The sequence below is a fragment of the Salvelinus namaycush genome, chromosome 11 (assembly GCF_016432855.1).
Source record: "Salvelinus namaycush isolate Seneca chromosome 11, SaNama_1.0, whole genome shotgun sequence".
Lineage (NCBI taxonomy): Eukaryota > Metazoa > Chordata > Actinopteri > Salmoniformes > Salmonidae > Salvelinus > Salvelinus namaycush.
In genome coordinates, this window is record NC_052317.1 from 7,182,809 (window position 1) to 7,199,614 (window position 16,806).

General features: G+C 42.9%; 1 protein-coding gene across 1 annotated transcript; it reads left to right on the plus strand.

Annotated features, from left to right (window-relative positions):
• Nucleotides 1–708: 708 nt before the first annotated feature.
• LOC120055745 (cAMP-specific 3',5'-cyclic phosphodiesterase 4B-like) lies at nucleotides 709–14,260 on the plus strand. The gene is made up of 10 exons (XM_039003683.1): nucleotides 709–1,095; nucleotides 6,695–6,788; nucleotides 8,524–8,741; nucleotides 9,494–9,592; nucleotides 10,261–10,425; nucleotides 10,947–11,046; nucleotides 11,261–11,415; nucleotides 11,640–11,762; nucleotides 11,916–12,098; nucleotides 12,329–14,260. Exons 1-10 carry the CDS (start codon nucleotides 1,033–1,035, stop codon nucleotides 12,671–12,673), a joined length of 1,545 nt encoding a protein of 514 aa, XP_038859611.1. The 5' UTR covers nucleotides 709–1,032; the 3' UTR covers nucleotides 12,674–14,260.
• The last annotated feature ends 2,546 nt before the right edge of the window (nucleotides 14,261–16,806 follow it).

Consider the following 16,806-nt stretch of genomic DNA (forward strand, 5'->3'; position numbering starts at 1 on the left):
GGACCAGAAAATTTGACCAACTTGGGACATTTTGTTAGTCCCCACAAGGTAAAATGCTAATTCTAGGGGTTTTAGGGTTAAGGTTAGAATTATGTTTAGGAACTAGGGTTAGTTTTAGGGTTAGGAGCTAGGGTTATGTTTAAGGTTAGGTTTTTGGGTTCACGTTAGGGAAAATTGAATTTTGAATGAAACTGAATTCTGTGTCCCCATAAGGTTAGTTATACAATACTGTGTGTGTGTGTGTCCGTGGCCACTACAGCTGTTTACCCTGCAAACAGCCCAAATTAGGACACAGGGACTGGCACAGGTTCGAGTCATATTAGGCTTTGTCTGCTTGGGTCAGAATTGCACTATGCTAACGTTGCAATCTGCTGTATCTCTTTGCTTTAAATCAACCAAGGCCAAACCGCCAATCTAGTTTCACTGTGCCAACATTGCAAATCTGCTCAGAGAGTAGGACAAGGAAATCGACCTCCACTGCTTTATCTTTTATTTAACCAGGGACGTCACATTGTGATTTAAATACATGTTTCAAGTGTGCCCTGGGTGGTGCCTTGCGAAATAGACACAAATGTAATCTTTTATCTTTCACTTTCCTCCCCAATAGTTGACGGTACACTGCGTCAGTGTGATTGCCTGGTATTTTGTAATGAGGGACTTTGCCTACATTACAGGTCAGTGCCGGGGGCATTGTCAGGAGGCTCTTACCAGTAAATTACCACAGTACATTTTGTCAGAAGGAGGAAGCTGGTGGGGAAGGAAGGGAGGGTGGCGACAGGCACGGAGCTACATTATGATAGAGGAGGAGTTGTTTAGCTTAGTCTCTGTGTGGGCCAGTCAACCAGCCAGCCAATCAGTCATGTTTTATTGTTTTAAGTTTCCTGACTGTCGCCAGAAGAGAGTAGACTTGAATACAGAGAGGAAGCAGACCCAGAGAGCGAGAGAAACAGCGACACGCTAACACATTTGAGAGAAGTTTTAACACAAGTTTTGGAAAATTTATATTGTACGTGTGGCATTGCCTTTGCAATAATGGGACTATGCTGCTCTGAGACGAACAAGAAAACATTTGGGATACTTACAAGTTGGAAACAGGTGAGTTTGTACACTACTTGTTTTGCTAGAGTGAGTATCTACTCTCTTGTCTAAGGGAAATGGTTTTACTTAAAAACATTTGTTTTTATCTGAATGTAGGGACTTAGTCAGATTGTATGGGTTTGGATCATACACTTGCACTGGCATTGTAATTTATTTACAAAAAACTTTCACTTCACTTTAACCTTTTACTGCATTGGACTAAATCAGGGTCACAGAGTGATTCTTGGTAGTCTAAAACAAATCTACTTTGAAACAAAAGTATACACCTCACACACATGGTTATGGGCTTAAAAAGAAGACGACACTTGTACCATGTCAGATATAGAGTTGAAATGTACTACATTTTGAGTATGCATCCCAATATTACACTTTTATATACATCACAGAAGACTGAAATAAAAAAAACTGTTGGACATAGAAACACTGGATTTTCATCTGGTTTTTAAAAATAATCTTTATTAATGATGAAATGATGAAAAATATGAAGAACATTCCACCCATGAGGCCAAAGAGGGCACTTCGTCATTGACTGCAGGAAAGGGCTACGTGTTGGTCTTTTGAATTCCATTCAAAGTACAGTAGTATTCATGGATTATATTGTAATAGATAGCATAATAACTAAACATAACTCTATTAATGACCTAATAACCTCACAGTGGTTCAGTATTATGCTGTATGTCCAGGAATTTACTTTCTGCATTTCCGATGTTGTGTCTATTTTAGAGATGAGGGTCATTCAGACAATGTTTGAGTTGTTCAAACTAGGGCCAGTAGAAACATAATCTGATATGTTGTTTCAGACTTGAAAAAACTAGTTCACCAGTTAATGATAATAATACAGTGTAATAACGTATTGGATTTTTTCTATAGCTCTTTTGCATGCGCTCAAAACGCTTTAGCCTACAATATAAGGGGGAACCTCACCTCCTCCACTATCCATGTGTATTCATGCACACAATATAATGCATGGTTAGTGGGTCGGATAGTGGTTATCTGAATACAGAATGCAGTGACATTATGCAACAAGGAGCCTGTTGAAAGCGCCGTTGACATCTTTCATAGCCTGTGGTGGCGCTCATCTTATCACTACCTACTTTGAATGTGTTCACTTCAACATTGTGAACACTTAACACTTCAATACTCTGGAGCTCATTCACCACACAAATGTACACTCGCTTTCGGGAGCGCCAAATAACAACCTGTTGTCACAAGTGTGTTTCCCCAAGTCTGACGTAACTGTGTGAGTAACGGTGCGCGTTGAGTAATGTGTCCTACCCGAACACACTCATGTTTCCGTCATCCTGCATTAACACATGGTTTACGGATGTTGTATGACTACCATATGGTGCTGGCGTATGCTAGCCTACTGAACGTCGGTATGACTACCATATGGTGTTGGCATAGCTCGGTATGACTAGCGGGGAAACACAGAAGACATAGTGTATGACTCATATGAGTCAATTTACAGAGGTCACGAAGTACTATGCAGTACGCGTAGTACCTTTACGCCTTCAGTAAGAATATATTACAAATACGCTTGAACAGAATATCCGTAGTGGATTTGGACATTTCCAGTTCGGGAAGTTTTATGTTTTTTTGGAGGGGGATTTATAAGACTGTCTCTAGCAGTTGGGTTTGTAGAGTTGAGTGCAGCCAAAGCTTTGAAAGACGGAACTTTCAAAGTTGTGTTCAGGTTGCAGTCAATGGGAAATAACAGACCGGTCTGCCATATGAGAGCCATTCACTGCTAGAGAGGGTGCGATTTAATGGTTCACTGAAAAGGCACCTGTTTGAAACAAGTTTGGCTAGAAACGACAAAACAAATCCAAGTGATTCTGTAAATTAGCTGCAGGATATTTGATTGGCTATTTCTCAGATTACCACATTACAACGCATACATTTTTATATTTGGATCAAGATAAAAATTGACAAGTAAAGTCGCAAATATAGATGAATAGGATACCTTTGATTTCATGCATCAGTTTTCAAGAGTGGGCAGTGGATGTCTGAGTTATATTAATGATTTTTGCTAAATTAAATGAAAATCTTGTAAAATATAAAACAAGTAAAATATTAATTTAGTGAAAAAGGAAAAGCAAGCCCATTTGAAATTAAGTTGTGCCATTGAAATAACCTTCAAATACTGCCCCATTGCGATAAGACACACAGAGGCAGCATCATTGAGATAAGACACACAGGGGCAGCATCATTGCAATAAGACACATATGTATACAGACACAGACATACACATTGAGATGAAGCAGTGGCCAGAGTCAGGACGATGCACAGCTGCCTCCCTTCACTCAGCTGAGTAATGCGCAGCAGTGTGTGTGTGTGTGTGTGCGCGCGCGCGTTTGGAAGAGAGACCTCCGTGAGAGCGTCTATGCAGTACACGTGACTCTGTTGCCATGGCGTGATCTACGTGTTGATGTCTGCAGTGGTTTGTGTTGATGTGCGTGTTGCAGGCAGAGACAGAGGGGGCTGAGGGAGAGAGAAAGAGGAGAGCGAGAGGGGGGCGACATCTGGCATTGGCGGGAGACTAAACAGAGAGAGAGAGGCATCCTCCACTGGCCTATCAGCCAGCCAGTTCTAGCCAGTCACCGGGGATCCCTAGCCACCGTTGGAACCCCCTTCCCCCTCTTCCTTCCCTCGTTCAAGCCACTTAGCCTCTCTGCCTCTCCTTTTAGTCTCTCATCGGATGGATGGATATAGCACTGGAATCCCCTCCGCAACCCGCCTCCATTGGCTACCTCTGGGATGGATAGAGATATGATAGCAATGTAATAGGACTGGGATCTCCTCTTTGAGAACCATTTGTCTTCCATTGGCTGTATAGAGATAGATAGAGATACTGTGGTTAAAGGGAGGCACCTACAGTACCTAAGAGATAGTTTCTACCTACGTAGCTACAAGCTTCCTACCTACATATATATATATATATATATACTGCTGTTCAGGGGAATACCGTCTACTGCTGAAGGAAATACAGTCGCTATCAAACTAGCTGCTGTGACTGGGGAAGATATCACTGGGAGATTACAGAAATGAGGAAGAGCCCACGGCGGGGGTCTAGGTGCTCGTCTTGGTGGGGGTTATCGTTGATCTGTCATCTGTGACTCTGTGAAGAACCACCAAAGAGGCTAAAAGACCAAGATAGAAGAGATGGAGACATGGTCGTTGGTTGTTGAGGAAAGAAAGCCTTGGTTTTGCCTATTCAGACAGGGCTTCTGCTGAGGACAGCCAGGGGTGACAGCTACAGGATATACAGCTACAGTACAGCACCATGCCTGAAGCCAACACCATGCTCTGTGTCTCCTGGGGGTACATCAAGGTCTGTGGGGGACTGGGGGCAAATGTGTGTTCGTGGGGAGAGAAAGGTTGTTTTGTCGGGGGGGGGGGGGGGGGGGGGGGGGGGGGGGGGGTCATATGTGTATACTTGTAGCACGTTCTAGTATTTATTTGAGTATTGCATCAGATTGATTGGGCACTACAGCCCATGATCGCAACTGAATCCATCTCACAACAAAGATGTTATGCATGAGCTTCTAAACAGAATAAGATGTGTGTGCGGGTAAATGTTTGGTTGAAAAGCTACTGCAGAAATTTGGTTGATTCTGACCCTATGCTGTACATATTTATCCAGAAATACAGACATCTTTGATTAGTTTACTAAATATCTCAAAACAGGACACTCAAATAGCCTATACTGTATAAAGACACGCAAACTCCTTATATGGTATCAAACAAACAAGCCTATTCCCTTGGGCTCCAATACTCCACATTAGTGGTGTGCGGGTCAGCTGTTTGTTCGCCTGCACCCGCCCACAATCGCTAAAAACCCATCCGCAATCGCTAAAAACCCATCCGCAATCACCCGACTATGTGATAAAGGGGAAATCTGAGGACTGCATCCGACCCTAATCCGCAAATATACAGTAGCAAATGCCCTGTAGGCTACAGAGACGGAGGAATGATTTTTTGACAGAGGTTACAGGAATTTATTTTGTTGCCTAATTTAGATATGTTTCTGCTTATAATTTCCGACATTTTGGTAGGCTATTTGTTAGTCAACTTGCCTATAATTAGATACATGCAGCTTCTCTTCTCTCATTATATGTTGCCCAAGAAGACTAAATTAACCCATGCTCACCAGAATGTCATAAATTAATGCTTCAATCTAGTTGACATAGGTAAAAGTTCTCTCTGTCATCTCTGCTTGGGGGAAAGAAGTTTAGGGACTGGGGAGAAAGTGCAATAGGCCTGTAAGGAAAGAGAAAGCTGTGAAAACAACCCAACATGTTTATAATAAGATTTCAGTTCAGCTTGTATTCATATTTGATGTGGTTGAAATACTATCAGCTTTTATGATGTTGATAAAGGTAGCACTGCTACAAGAAGTCCCTAGGTGCGCATTCACATTCTCTCAAGATGCTGAAAGAAGGAATAATTATTTTGTTCCCGAGTCAAAATATACATTTGGTGTAACATTTTACTGCAAGAAATGCTTAATTCTGCAGGAGTTAATATTAAGACTGTGAGAAGTTATAGACCTACAGTCAGTTTCCAGATTTCAGTTTCCATTTAACCCATCTGAACAGTAAGCTTCAGTTTTTCTCTTGACGTGCCATAGGCCTATTTGAAATCCCTGTCGTGTGAATGTCGAATTTGTATAGCGCCTCACAATCAACACACGTGACATAGTCACTGCTATCTTCCTCTTGTACCACTTCACCAAATCTTTCCCAAAAATTACTTTTCTGGCCCTCCTTTTTCTTTATTTTCAACTCTCCATTTCACAGCTTTTTTCTCAGTGAATAGACACATTTTTTCTGCATGTTTCCAAAAGGGTTTGGCGATTGGCGTGTAGGCTATTTAGCGCGTGTAATGTTAGGCCCTAAAGCTGAGGTGTACGCGCTAATGCCAGATAGCCTACAAATTAAGAGAAAAAAACCTATGTAGCCTATAGATATAAATTGCACAAGAATTATACATTTATCGATTTAAAAAAATATATATATATATTGTTTCAACCCGCCCGCCACCCGCCCTTTATCCACACAATATTTCATGACCCTAAACCCACCGGCACCGCGGGGGAATGTGGTTTATGAGTCAACCCGCTCATCACTAAACGTCAACGGAAAGTCCCTGGAAACGAGTTATACCACTACCCCAGGGAAGCCATTTCCTGTTGGTCTCCGTGCAGTAAATCTAGTAAGGTGTTGTGTAATTTTGTATTTCCCCAGTTCAATGTCTTGTTGGTCTCCATGCAGTGTATCTAACACAGTGTATCTAACACAGTATATCTAACACAGTATATCAAACCCAGTGTATCTAACACAGTGTTGTCATTTTCTGTTACTGCAATTCAACACAAAACCGTTTATATGCTTCACACTGCTAATTGGCAACAGGAAATGGCTGACCTGAGGTTAACAATTTTATCCAAAGCAACTTAGTACGTTCTACATATGGGTGGTCCCCGGGAATCAAACCCGTTATCCTGGCATCGCAAGCACCATGCTCTACCAAGTGAGCTAAAGTGTCTATCTAATGGCGACCTAACATGGTGTTGTGTCATTTTGTGTCTCCCCAGTTCAAGAGGATGTTGAACCGGGAGCTGACCCACCTGTCAGAGATGAGTCGCTCCGGCAACCAGGTGTCAGAGTTCATCTCCAACACCTTCCTTGGTAAGTCAAGTCATACACGCCTCCACGCAAAACACACACACACACACACACACACACACACTCACAAACAAACAAAATAACTAATCTCATGTATTGCCTTTCGCTGTGCTAATGGACTATACCTTTGCCTGAATGGTGATGTTTGAACTATTATTGTTTTTTACACAAAGATAAACAAATCATAATAATATAGTAATCGTAAATGATTAAGCAGGAGGAGAAAAGAGGTTGAGGGTCAGAGAGAATGAGACGCTGCGGAGTGGGGTTGCGATAGTTTCAAGAGTGCGATAGTTGCGATAGTTTCAAGAGTGCTCCCTCTGTCTCGCTGCAGAGAGAGGGAGAAAAGGGAAGGGCGATTCTACTCTTCCCTTGGACTCTGTCGTTCTGCAGAGCGAGGGAGAGAGAACGAAAGAGTGCGTTTGTTACCTGTATATGGTGTTGCCTCATCTCTTAAATAAAAAATAAATATTTTTAATAGTGACACGTTCCATGGCTCCCTGCCAATTAGCAAGCTCACACCACCACCTTCTCCGCCAGCACGGAGAAAACTGCCACTCTGAGAAAACTGCGCAGTGCACCGACTCGTAAACAAGCCTCCATCTTTCTCTTCACGGATGAAAAAGCAGATGGAGAGAGGGAGATGGTAGAAGGGAGGAAAATTGATAAGATATAAAGAGACGGTGATGTTAAGGTTGATAGAATAAAGCGAAGCGGGGTGGAGAAATGAGGGGTGAAGTGAGAGAGAACGGATAGTGATTTAAGGTTTGTGTTGTGCATTGCGGCTAGTACCTGTCAGGTCGAGGCAAATCATCTTCCTACGCCTCATAGAGAACAGAGCTGAGGCAGTGTGTGAAAAACACACGGTTAGCTGCAGATACACGCGGTCAGCGGCACACACCCCGCGACGCTAACATGTAGCGCCTCGAGAGAGGTCGCTTCAGCTCCACTGCCACAAGCCATCCGCCAAACACTTCTCCTTAATACAACAACAAAGCAGCAGCCAACATTGCTATGTGTTGTTATGGTTTGGCGACAAGCTTTTATTGATCTGCAAACACTATTAATCTCTCCACTGAGAATTCATGCCTCATTGAATGTTATGGAATTTCTCTCTTTCTACGAATAAATCCTAAATGTTCCGCCATTGTTTTTCGTTAGCATGTTTTTGCCATATATTTGTTTTTAACGTGTTATTTCTATGGCTTGATGTGTTCCCTCTACATTGAATATTGAAATAGTTTATTATGCTCAATGTCAGTTGGCTCTTTCCTGGTGAATTGTAACTGGAGGAGACGGAAGAAGAAGAAGAGAACAAGAGAAGGGCTTGATTGTTTGAAAGATTGAGAGAGTAGTTGAATGACTGTCAGTAGATAGGAGGACTGAGTGGTCAGGTCAGAGAACCAGTTCAGACCAGTTACTCATATACACATCTGACTGAATGATTGTCCACTCAAGTCAATATAGCCTCTTCTCCCAATGCGGTGTAATTATCATTTTACCATGTAAATTAATGTTATGTACTGTAAAAAAAAAAAAAAATGGAGTAGTGTCCATGTACATTCTGTATGTATTGCTCTGTGATTGAAATGACCACAAATGTTGTTTGTGAGTCTGTCTTTCCGACTCAGTGTTTTCATTCTATGGTGCAGTAGTTTTAACCCTTTTTCTTTTCTCTCACTCCATCTCTCTCTCCATCCCTCTCTCCCTCCCTCACTCCATCTCTCTCTCCATCCAGACAAGCAGAATGAGTTGGAGTTGCCGTGCCCTATGGCCAAGACCAGGGAGAGGAAGAAGAGAACCCACCACCAGACCCAGCAGGGGGGTCAGACTCCGGGTCAAGGGACGATGACCCAGATCAGTGGGGTCAGGAAGGTCAGCCAAACCCCCGTGCTCCAAGGCTGCAGCGTCAGCCGCTTCGGGGTCAAAACAGACCAGGAGGACCTGCTGTCTAAGGTACTGGGGAAGTCTCTACTTTATAAGGGTATACTACAACGCCAGCAAACTTTGATAAACAACCAGAATTATTTTATTTTTTTAGCTAAATATGTTTTTGGTTGTTGAGTCAACTATAGACCATGCCCATTTTAAAGCTTATCTTATTTTTAAAAAAATGTAAAAGTAATTTTTCTGAACATTTAGGCAAGTTAGCTGGCTAACTCATTGATCCTGATTTCTCAGGGGTTGGGGTAAATTCAGGTTTAAGACAGGGCGACAGGTAGCTTAGCGGTTAAGAGCGTTGGGCCAGTAACTGAAAGGTTGCTGGTTTGAATCCCAGAGCTGACTAGGTGCGAAATCTGCCGATGTGCCCTCGAGCAAGGCACGTACCCCTAATTGCTCCTGTAAGTAGCTCTGGATAAGCGAGTCTGCTAAATGACTCAAATATAAATGTAAGGAAGACAAACCCATAACGTAGGCTATCACCTTGTGACAAACACATTTTTATGATGAGCTTATTTGTTTTTATTAATGTGACAAACTGGTAACGGATAACATTATAACGTAGATGTCCCCAAACCTAAGGCGCACATATTCTGCACAAGGACACCGATGGAAGCGTCGAACAAACGTCACTTTCTGATTGTTTAACTTAAATTCCAATCCAAATATCTGGATATTTAATTTGTCTGATCTGATTACAACGCATTGTGACCTTCCGGCCATCTGTCTGCAAGAGCGTACCCTGACAATGTCTCTCTCTTTCTCAGGACCTCGAGGATATCAACAAGTGGGGTCTGAACATCTTCAGGGTGGCCGAGCACTCCCACAACCGCCCGCTCACTTGCACCATGTACACCATCTTCCAGGTCAGTGCTCTTCCTCATTCTCCTCTTCCTCCTCTTTCGTTCCTGTCAGATTGCTGTGTTTTCTCTGACTGAGGTGCCTTGCAGACACACACACACACACACACACACACACACACACACACACACACACACACACACACACACACACAGGGTGAGTCACCAGCGCACAGCCTAAAGTACTGTACATCAGCACTCGGGTGTTCTCAATAATGTGTCCTCATCTTCTGGGTCAGTAGTTGAATGATTACTTATGCTACTGTAGTAGGAACTAGTCTAGGAACTAATCTAGTTATATGGATAAGTGGACATTAACACACAGTGCCAGCCAAGTCAAGCAATTCATTTTTCTTAGCAGTTTTTGCAGTGTGATTGCATTTTTTGGGGACGCAGTCATTGCAATTTAAACAGACAAATTCAATGGTAAAAACCAAAGTCATTTTAATTTGAAGTAAATTTAAAAGGATCATCAGAGAGTGTTTATGGGTTGTTGTGTTACATACAGTATGACATGTAAATGGGTTACATTTCTCCTTAAGTTAATGAGTGGCGGTGTGGTGCCTTGTGTTTGTGCGTGTCCCGTGCAGGAGCCGAGACCCAATGAAGACGTTATGGGTTACGTTATTTCCATCAAGCTAACGGCATTGTGTTTCTTTGTGCGTCCCGTGCAGGAGCGAGACTTGATGAAGACGTTCAAGATCCCTGCGGACACATTCGTGACCTTCATGTTGACCCTGGAAGCGCACTACCACTCAGACGTAGAATACCACAACAGCCTCCACGCTGCAGACGTGGCCCAGTCCACACACATCCTGCTCGCCACACCCGCTCTGGACGTAAGTGATCTGACCCAGCTCGACTTAATTTCCCCCTGCTTTGTCTTCTTGATTCGTGTTGAATATTCTGAGGAGTGACTAACAACACTGTCACATAGCAAACCCCTAAGTCAGGGCTCTCCAACCATGTTCCTGGAGAGCTACCCTCCTGTAGGTTTTCGCTTCAACCCTAATTGTAACTTAATTCGGCTTATCAACCAGCTAAGTATTCAAATCAGGTGTGCTAGTTTAGGTTTGGAGCGACAACCTACAGGACGGTAGCTCTCCAGGAACAGGGTTGGAGGGCCCTGCCCCAAGTAATTATAAATCATGTATACCAGCAAGTATTATCAGTAAACACGCATGTACAATGTCACACCACTTCACCTAAATATGTCACTGTCACTCCACCTAGTTATGTCAGAATGAGTTATTATCAGATGAATGTGTGTTACTGTGTCTTGTCAAGCAGGATTTTTACTGCAGTGAAACCGTCACTCCCACTGTTGAAAACTCATCAAATCTCTCCTGTCCAATCACAGGCCGTCTTCACAGATCTGGAGATCTTGGCGGCCATCTTTGCGGCAGCCATCCATGACGTGGACCATCCTGGTGTCTCCAACCAGTTCCTCATTAACACCAGTGAGTACTTTCTCCATCAAAATCTTAACAACAGCGCCGAATTCATAATCTCTGCTGCTTTGGTACACTATCTTATCATCTTATCGTTTATAATTTCTTGGCATATTTGAAAATATTGAAGTTTGAAATCCATCGTCACAAAAACCACATAAGAAAATGCTTTTTGACATTTTGCTTCTAATCAGTCCGTCTCTCTGTCACTCTGTCTGTCCAGACTCAGAGCTAGCCCTGATGTATAACGACGAGTCGGTCCTGGAGAACCACCACCTGGCCGTGGGCTTCAAGCTGCTGCAGGAGGACAACTGTGACATCTTCCAGAATCTGACCAAAAAACAACGCCAGTCCCTCAGGAGAATGGTCATAGACATGGTGAGAGAACGTCCCGGTTCTGACCAAAGTCGTTTGTTTCTGATGTCCCATTCGTATGAGTCTCCGACCGTGCGCCGGTCCGTCCGACGGTCCATCTTTCTATCCCTGTCTCAGTTCTCAATTCCGTATACTGTATATTTTACTATACTATATCCTATATTGCTGAAGCATAAACATGTCTAAATCACTAACAACGATCTCGCTCGCTCTCTCTCTCCCTCCAGGTACTGGCTACTGACATGTCCAAACACATGAGCCTACTGGCTGACCTGAAGACCATGGTGGAGACCAAGAAGGTGACCAGCTCTGGAGTGTTGCTGCTGGACAACTACACAGACAAAATACAGGTAGGAGATCACACTCCTGCATAGGAACGCATGCAGTAAAGACACACACACACACACACAGGGACACAGGCATGCATACAGGTGCACATACAGGCATGTAGGTACATGCACACACAAACTCACACAATCCTCTCTCCGTCCCGTCTCTTCCAGGTGATGCGTAACATGGTTCACTGCGCAGACCTGAGCAATCCGACCAAGTCCCTGGACCTGTACCGCCAGTGGACCGACCGCATCATGAACGAGTTCTCCCACCAGGGAGACCGGGAGAGGGAGAGAGGCATCGAGATCAGCCCCATGTGTGATAAGCATACGGCTTCAGTGGAGAAGAGCCAGGTAGGTTACTAATGCATGTACACATATACAGGTATGTCCGCACACACCCATACGTACAGTACCCACACTGCTCACATACACACGTGTATACACATCTAACACGTGCACATACTGTTTGCATACACACACACACGCTCTCTCAACTCTCTCTACTGCTGTTAATACAGTATTCATACGCACTATTCTATCCTGAAATCTTACACCCTCCTCTCTCTTCTCCCTCTCTCCAGGTGGGCTTCATAGACTACATCGTCCACCCTCTGTGGGAGACGTGGGCTGACCTGGTGCACCCTGACGCCCAGGATATCCTGGATACCCTGGAAGACAACAGGAACTGGTACCAGAGCATGATCCCCCAGAGCCCCTCTCCCCCCTTCTGCACCGGAGACGGAGAGGGGGAGGGAGAGGGCGGAGAAGGAGGTCACAAGTTCCAGTTTGAGCTGACGCTAGATGACGGACAGGATGAGGATGGACAGATAGGAAGGGAGGAGGGCGAGAGGGGGACAGAAGGGGGACGGTCGCCAATGGACCAGGGTGGAGTAGAGATGGAGATGCGTGGGGCTTCCCCCACATAACAAGCCTTGACCGTGATCTTTATAAAAGCACCAGTTTTACGCTGTGTTTGGCATCTTGTTTTATTGCAGTGGAGGAATCCTGCAATCTGGCTCTTTGGAGCTGCTCTGCTTGTGCGCGAGGGCCTGACTGACTTAGGGCCCCTGCAGAAGAGGGTGGGGGACCCCAACACTTGTTTTGGGAACCCTCAGAAAGAAGATTATGATGAGTTGAAGAGAGTGATGCCTTGAAGGAGTGCTGTTGAACTGCTGTGTGGCAGAAGTACCATATCTTGGTCCTTAGCCAGATACTACAATCTTTGCTCTGACAAATAAAATGAAGCTAATTTACGCTAAGAGACAATGGTGTTCAATTGGGACAAGATGAGAAACACTTGCACTTCAGAACGATTGTTGTTCTTCGTGACTATTTTCGGGTATATGTTCTGTTTTGTAACGGGATTGGATGGGATGTTGCCGGGTAGCGTTCAAAGTTCAAGCTAGTGGTCCACAGGTATTTGTAACACAGAAGGTTTACCCATTTGTAACAGGTGTCTAAAGACTTTTGTGTGCCTTTTTTTATGACCGTGTCTTTTGTATGTCATTTTATAATTTATTTAACAGTTTTAAGTCGTTATTATAAAATGTTTGTTTTCTACCCACAACTAATCTATTTGTCTCTCGAATGAGAGGAAAATTCTTCCGGTCTTCCTTATGTCTTCTCAGCAATAGTGTATTCCCGAATTGTGCTTTGTGGACTTTCCAAAATCGTGGGACTTCCCAGCACAAGTTGCACTTTTTTTTGCAAGGGTTGAGAGTTAGAACAGTGTTTCAACTAAAGAGTCAGGTTATTCTTTCAACGCCCAACTCATAGCACTATGCGCTCAACGTTATACGTTACGTGTTATCTCTTAAATCTCAAGTCAATGTTAACAAACGCCACATAAGTTCGATATTCACAGCAAAGCTGTGGCAAACCTGCTCCTTATTATTTTACGTATTTGCCTACCATAAAGCAATTATCTCCATCGTTCAAATTTTCCCAGTGGGAAAAACCAATGAAAGTCAATGTAAACTATCCTAACCAATAAGCTCCAAAGATGACCTGATAAAAGCACTTTAACAGCCAGATGGAACTCAGTCCAGGTGTTGTGCCACATCTGATTAGCACTTAATTAAATATCTTAATATTCTTTCGCAAAAACATCTAATTTTGAGTATCTTCCTTCCATGAATGGAAGTCCAGTAGATGGAATCTCCTAATCTAATTCATGCACAGTATTAAAGACAATTAAGGCCCATCAAATTAACCATTGAGTGGTTTCTTTCCAAAGAGAAAGAGAAAAATCCCACGTCACATGATATTTTGAAGCCCTAGACTAGCCTTGTGACGGTCAACCAATGTCAAAAAACAAACCTCCATACAACAATATTTGACATCAGCTGATGTTATACTTTTGGTTGCCAGGTCCCTCTTGAGGTGTCCACCGCCAACAAACACATCTCTCGAGGTTTGGCAGAAATCACATTTTTACATTTTTTTTACATTTTAGTCATTTAGCAGACGCTCTTATCCAGAGCGACTTACAGTAGAGTGCATACATTTTATTATTTTTTTTTTTACATTTCATTACATTTTACATACTGAGACAAGGATATCCCTACCGGCCAAACCCTCCCTAACCCGGACGACGCTATGCCAATTGTGCGTCGCCCCACGGACCTTGAATCATTGAATCACAGAGCAGCAAACACAATAAAACTAAACCAAAAACAAATAGCATCTTTTTAAAAGTTGATTCAATGTTAATTTAATGTCACCTAAAAGGTCCCCTGTAGGAAGTGGAGATACTGAAGTGAAATGTTTAAAAAATAATAAAAAAAGCCACGATTTCTGTCCAGCACTTTGACGAGCTGGATAGCTCAGCACCTAATTGCTCTCTGTCAACAATACATCTAAATGGTACTGCCATGGAAGCTGCACCACTCAGCTTCTACAGTGTGGGGAGATCAGCATAACATCACTAGATGACAATACTTCCCTTGTTGACTGTGTGTGTGTGTGTGTGTGTGTGTGTGTGTGTGTGTGTGTGTGTGTGTGTGTGTGTGTGTGTGTGTGTATGAGGATAATTTAGCTGCACAATCTCCTCGTCCATGCACCTAGTCCTATGTCAATCCATGAACTGTTTGAAACAGTGTATTTATGACTTTGATCTGTAAATAGAATCATATTCACAAAAAGTATGTTTGGTATAATTTATATGCACTACCATTACCTGTCGAAACAAGTGAAATATTTGTAATAATGTATAATACTCAAGTTTTTGCAGATTTCCACAGAACATTCTTAAACATCTGTGTTACTTGGCAGAAAACTGAGGTGGTTGGCAGAAACGTAATTCCTCGGTTTCCATTGTTTTCCTGTTATCTGGAGCCATATGAAGGCTGCATTGAACCTATATGATGTATGGTGACGGGTCATTGTACAGCTAGCTGTATGTTTATTGAAATATTACATTGTTTAAGATGTACCGATATTTCCCATGTGTTTCTCAGAAGTCTCACACAATGCATGGTAAGGTATTGTATATTGTGTTCAACAAATCTTTTTTATGAAATTATTAAAATGAGCATGAATTTACACTATGCATTGTTTCATGTCTTACCTTTCTGTAATTCTAGTGTCATATAGGATGTCAGTCCACTTTAGTTTTAAAGGAACAACATACAGTAAATTCAAATTAAGTATACTGTGGTAATAGCCTCTAGTCCAGCCTTTTTCAAACCTCTCCTCAGGGACCCCCAAACGTTTCACAATTTTGTTGTAGCCCTGAACTAGCGCACCTGATTCAAGTAGTCAAGGGCTTGATGATTAGTTGATAAGTTGAACCAGGTGTGATAGTTCTGGAATAGTTCAAATACACAGAATGTCTAGGGGTCCCCGAGGAGAGGTTTGAAAAAGGCTGCTCTAGTCTACTCAAAAGCCTCTGGTTGCATTCCAAAACTATCACAATGTATCCTTCCTACCTTCCATCCTTGACGTAATCACTGATCTGACATGATTTGATGGGTGAAAGGAACATAAGCCAATAGAAACCTTCCTTTCACCTACTATGAAATCATTTGGTGGCAGCAGTGGGCTCCAGACCTGCAATCATTTGGTGGCAGTGGTAGGATCCATGCAGGTGTAAGGATATTTCAAAGAGAAATACACAACGCAGAGGACGAGAGGTCAATAGAGTAATAACGATCAGTGGAAAGTGTTTTTTCTGTAATGGGATTAATGATCAATGGGTCAGAGACATGGGAAGAATTTCAGACCGGGACTCATAGCTACATGGCAAGTTCTCATTGGTCCAAATTGTTTATACGTTGAGCCTGAAATATGATACTTGTTATTTGGACATTGGCGCAGTTTTATTGCAAGGAATTCTAATTGGTCAAACCACAGGCAAGGTGTAACGGCGTTCCTCCTCCTCTTCATCCGAAGAGGAGGAGCAGGGATTGAACCAAAATGCAGCGTTTCGATTTGACATAATATGTATTTACAAAACGGAAAAACTCGACAACACTTTAACAAACTATAAAACAATAAACGACGTAGACAGACCTGGACGACGAACTTACATGAAACACGAAGAACGCATGAACAGGAAAACTGACTACAAAACGAACGAACAAACAAAACCGAAAACAGTCCCGTGTGGCGTAACATACACAGACACAGGAGACAACCACCCACGACAAACAAAGTGAAAACACCTACCTTAATATGATTCTCAATCAGAGGAGATGAAAACCACCTGCCTCTAATTGAGAACCACATCAGGTACCCAAAACCAACATAGAAACAGAAAACATAGACTGCCCACCCAAACTCACATCCTGACCAACTAACACATACAAAAACTAACAGAAAACAGGTCAGGAACGTGACACAAGGGTTGGGTTATAAAACTACATCCTGTCCCTTTCTTCTTTGGAGAGAATCACTGAGGGAAAAAGTCACTAATGACGGGAGAATGAACCATCTACTTCCCAGCATAACATCCATGATTTGTCCTCTTTTGAATAAACCTATTTTTCTCCCCTTGATTTGCTTTGGGGTCTGTGTTATTGAAGAGTAACATCAACCGCTGACATAGGGGGACCCTGTG